This window comes from Corvus brachyrhynchos, unplaced genomic scaffold (assembly GCF_000691975.1).
Source record: "Corvus brachyrhynchos isolate BGI_N302 unplaced genomic scaffold, ASM69197v1 scaffold59, whole genome shotgun sequence".
Classification (NCBI taxonomy): Eukaryota; Metazoa; Chordata; class Aves; order Passeriformes; family Corvidae; genus Corvus; species Corvus brachyrhynchos.
The window spans coordinates 5,061,020-5,064,906 of NW_008246054.1; the positions used below are offsets into that span (position 1 = coordinate 5,061,020).

The 3,887-nt window shown below is 61.7% G+C and overlaps 2 protein-coding genes across 7 annotated transcripts in view; both read right to left on the reverse strand.

Annotated features, from left to right (window-relative positions):
* Positions 1–2,310, reverse strand: part of ASS1 (argininosuccinate synthase 1) — a 26,741-nt gene extending 24,431 nt beyond the window's left edge. The window contains exon 1 of one of the 6 annotated variants that reach the window (XM_017745652.1): positions 2,253–2,310. The gene's annotated coding sequence lies outside the window, so the exon portion shown is untranslated. Of the gene's footprint in view, positions 1–43; positions 215–379; positions 601–2,248 lie in introns of those variants that run through there. The other 5 variants (XM_017745647.1, XM_017745653.1, XM_017745649.1 and 2 more) reach the window with 5 other exon arrangements.
* Positions 2,311–3,320: 1,010 nt separating this feature from the next.
* HMCN2 (hemicentin 2) overlaps positions 3,321–3,887 on the reverse strand; it is a 33,048-nt gene continuing 32,481 nt past the window's right edge. The window contains exon 79 of the mRNA XM_017745415.1: positions 3,321–3,885. Coding sequence (XP_017600904.1) covers positions 3,761–3,885 — 125 coding nt within the window. The 3' untranslated portion in view covers positions 3,321–3,760. The remainder of the gene's footprint in view (positions 3,886–3,887) is intronic.

Below are 3,887 nucleotides of genomic sequence, written 5' to 3' on the forward strand. Positions count from 1 at the left end.
ATGGAGGAGGCCAGGGCAGCCACGAGGGCTGTTTTGCTCTTACCTTTTCTCTGTGCTGGCAGAGCACAGCCTGCCCCACGCTCTGCAAGTGCCCTGCAATGCTGGGGAGCCGGGGCTCAGGCGCAGGCGCCCGGCTGTGGCAGAGGCACAGCTCAATGCCTTGCTCTGGCACGACCCGGCACGTCCCGGCCGTCTGCAGAGAGCTGCCACCGGCTCAGCCCCCAGTGCCCATCAGCACTGCCTGGCCTGCGCTGGCTGCAGGACTGCGGGGCTTGGCAGCATCACCTAGAGCCCAGCCCAGCCCCAAGTCTAATTAACGCTCACAGGGCATTTATTCTAATTGCGCTGCACGTGTTTTCTGCCAGCACAAAACACCTACGTGGGGATTCAGTGCCCCTCACCCTCCAGCCAAGGATACCGAGGACTTCAGCCAACAACAGGAGATGGTGAAGGACGCAGCAGCCTGGATCTCAGGAGAGGGTTGGGGGTCCTGGGCAGGAAGGGGCTCCGGACTGTCCCTGCAGTCGCTGGGCCAGGCTATGAGTCCCAGGGCCCCACGAAGAGGCGATGCCAGCTGACCCTTGGCCGGGGGAGGCGGATGGCGGAGCCGGCCAAACCCCGTCCCGAGCAACTTTCACACTGCTGCTGCCAAGTCAGCACAATCCTGCTCCTGCAGGCCGGGAAGGCGCCGTGCCGGGCCGCTCCAGGCTGGCCCACCCAGCACCTCTCCCAGTGGGATGCGGTTATGCCGGGGTGTGCCGCAGCACCCCGGTCCTGCCAGCGAGGTGTGGAGCCAGCACCCCACGGGGCACGGCGTGCAGCCAGCCAGGGGCAGGCTCTGCCCCGCTGCTGCCAGGTTCTTGCTGAGGAACAAAGGGGTCTGGCGGGCCCGTAGCCTCCCTCCGGCTCCCCGAGCCTGCCCGTGCCCGTCAGGCTGCCACGCAGGCAGCGCCCGGTGCCCAGGCTTGTGCAAGCAGCATTTCCCTGCTCGTGGGGCCCTGTGGCTGTGCCAAACTGGGTCCCTGCCAAGCGAGGTTCAGCCGTCCCTTCCTCACCGGGGCATTTACAGGAAGGCAGTCGCAGTTCCCAAAAGGGCCCAGCCCAACCCTGACGCTGTGCCTGCGGCTCCTTTTGAGACAGCTTCCCTCCTTTACTTCTAAACTCTTCCCCGCCGTGGCCACCAGCATCGCTGTTGAGGTTGCCAGGCTGAGTAAGCGCCTCTGAGACCAGGCGCGCTCGCTCTACAAGTGGCCCAGCAGTGCGATAGGGAAATGCCTCCAGCTCCTGCCTGCTCAGACACGTCCCAGTGTCGCAATGCCCGAGGGGCCTGGGGGCACCTTGCCCTGGAGACGCATCCTGCATCCCAGAAAGGGGGTGGGGCCACCAGCATTCCCAGCTCTGGAAACAAGGCTCGTGCCAAGCCCGCCTGCCCAGGAAGGGAGAGCCCCAAAGTTTCAACGTTCGGCCGCAATAAATCAGAGCAAACAAAGCTCAGTGAAGAGGAACGCGGCGGGACTTTCTCAGCCCTTATTATTATTCCGTAGCAATTTCCGTGTGAGTCGGGGCAGGGATTTTACTGGAGAGACTGGAGCTGCCCTACACCAAAGGAACACCGTGCATTCGGTTTTAAACCCAAGAAATAGATATAAAGAGGGTGGGGAATAAAAAGACTGAAAGTTTGGTAAAGAGAAGAACTGTCTTCGCCAGCCGGGCTGGAAGAACAGGCTGGGATCTTGCCGGGGGGCTGTAATGAGGCAGCCAGGAAAGTCAGGGACGGGCAGGAGGGGCAAGGACAGGGGCAAAGGCAGGCAGGAGAGACAGGAACAGCCGTTCCAGGGATTCGTGCAGCAGAGGCATATGCTCACTGGTACTGGGGTTTTCCTCACCATCACTCCTCCAGCTCGTGGAGGTCCCATCCTGCCCCCCAAAATCCCCAGAGCAGAGCAGAGAGAGCACAAGGTGGTGCCGGCTGAGGTCTCAGTTCGCCTTCCTGAGGGCGGCCAAGGGGCCCCTCAAGGAAATGGGACTCTCTTGGAAGCCCCCCTCCCATCCCAAACTGAGCTAGGAAAGGCTTGACTGCAGTGTGCACAGCGCTGGGAAGGTGCTGGCACCCCACTGCCCTGCTCCAGCACCCAGGGGTGGGGGACACCCGTGGGTGGGTGGAAATGGGACAGACAGGGTGAGGGGACATCCCCCAAGGCAAAGGCCACTCTTTACCCTCTCCCCCCCATGCCGTGCCCGCACTCACGCACTCCTGGTGTCCGGCTGCCCTCGGTGCTCTGGTCCGGTGCCTGGAGCATCCTCCCCCCTCCTCCTTCTCCTTTATAACCGGGCGTAGGCAGGCGGAGCCGCCGCAGGACAGTCCCCCCTTGGGCACGGTCCCCGGGAGAGGTCCTGCGCTCCTCCTGCCCGCGGGGTGCCCGGCAGAACGGGGGGAGAAGCTGCCCCCGGGCCGGGATGGAGCCAGTGCCCAACCCCAGCATGGCTGCTCTGGGTGCTGCCACTGCTGTCCCCCCACTCCTGACCTCCTCAGCAATCTCCACAGAGCACCCAGGGGTGTCACTGGGGGGACTCCACAGAGTCAGCTGCCCCCAAGGAGTGGGACAATGGGGCCAGAGAAGAGACAGTGCTCTGCAGCACCTGATTTTCCTCCCTGGACCAGCAAGAAGGGGGAAGGTTGGATTTATTTGCACCTCCATCAGGAGGTGATGCAGGAGCCAGGGTGGGCAGGAGGGGACAGGGCAGAGGGTTGTCCATGGAGCCAAACTCACCTTTCCCCCTCATACATGCCCAGAGCACCCCAGACCCACAGCAGACCTGGCTTTGGAGGACAGGAAGGCTCCATCCCAAAGGACAGAGATTTTTAGGGGAATCTCAGACAGGTGCAGCAAGAGCCAGCTCCAGCGACAGGATCTGACCACAGAAAGTTCATGGCCACCATCAGCCTCTATGGCCCAGCCCTGGTGACCATGGGCTCATGTTTCCTGGGGCCAGCACCTCCCATCCCACACCATCAACTAGGACTGAGACAGTGCTTTGGGAGCAGTCTCCGTGTTCACCATGTGCAGAGAGGCTACATCCTGCTCTTGCTGCTTGAGGGACTTGACACCAGGGCAGGATTGGAGCTTCAGGGGCTGGACATTGGCCTTCTGGCATTGCCACATCCAGACAACCTCCCTTTTATGGTCCAAGGCCAGGCAGGGAGGTGTCCAAAGCCCTGGAAATTCTCCCACACACTGAAGAAAGCATCTTCCTCAGGCACAGCTAATATTTAGCCACAAAACACCTTCATAAATCAGTAAGAGTGCACAGAAACCAAGTGGATTTTAAAAAACCAAAAAGACTATTTCAGTTTAATAGATGGTTAGTGCTGGGGTGCCCCACATCCTCCCCAGCTCAGGGAACCCCTCCCTGCACCCCGGTGGGACCCTCGCTGTCCACTGTCACCCAGTTCATCTTCCCACCCCCCACATTTGGGGGCTGATAGCGGCCAAGGCCATCCAGAGCTTTGTTTGTTCTGGGATCTGGGACCTCACTGCAAGAGGTTGGTGAGACATCTAATCCCCCCTGGGATCCTGACTCTCCTGCTGAGTCAGGGCCCAGCCCTGGGTGACGGGAACACAGCTCAGGGGCGAGGGGGTGTCTGGGAGGGAGAGAAGAGGTACAAACTCAGCACTCCCTGAGCCACGTGCCCTACCGATGGGGTGGGGAGGGACAGGAGAAGAAATGACCCTGCATCCCCTCCTGTCCCTCGGCTGTGTCAGTAAGGGTAGGGGGAGACGGAGATGAGGAGGAGGAAGATGCTGGGTGCTCGCTGCCCGTCTGGGACCAGCGCCTGCACCTTGAGCCGGTGGGTGCCGGGCTCCCGCCGCGGCCGCACCCGGGAG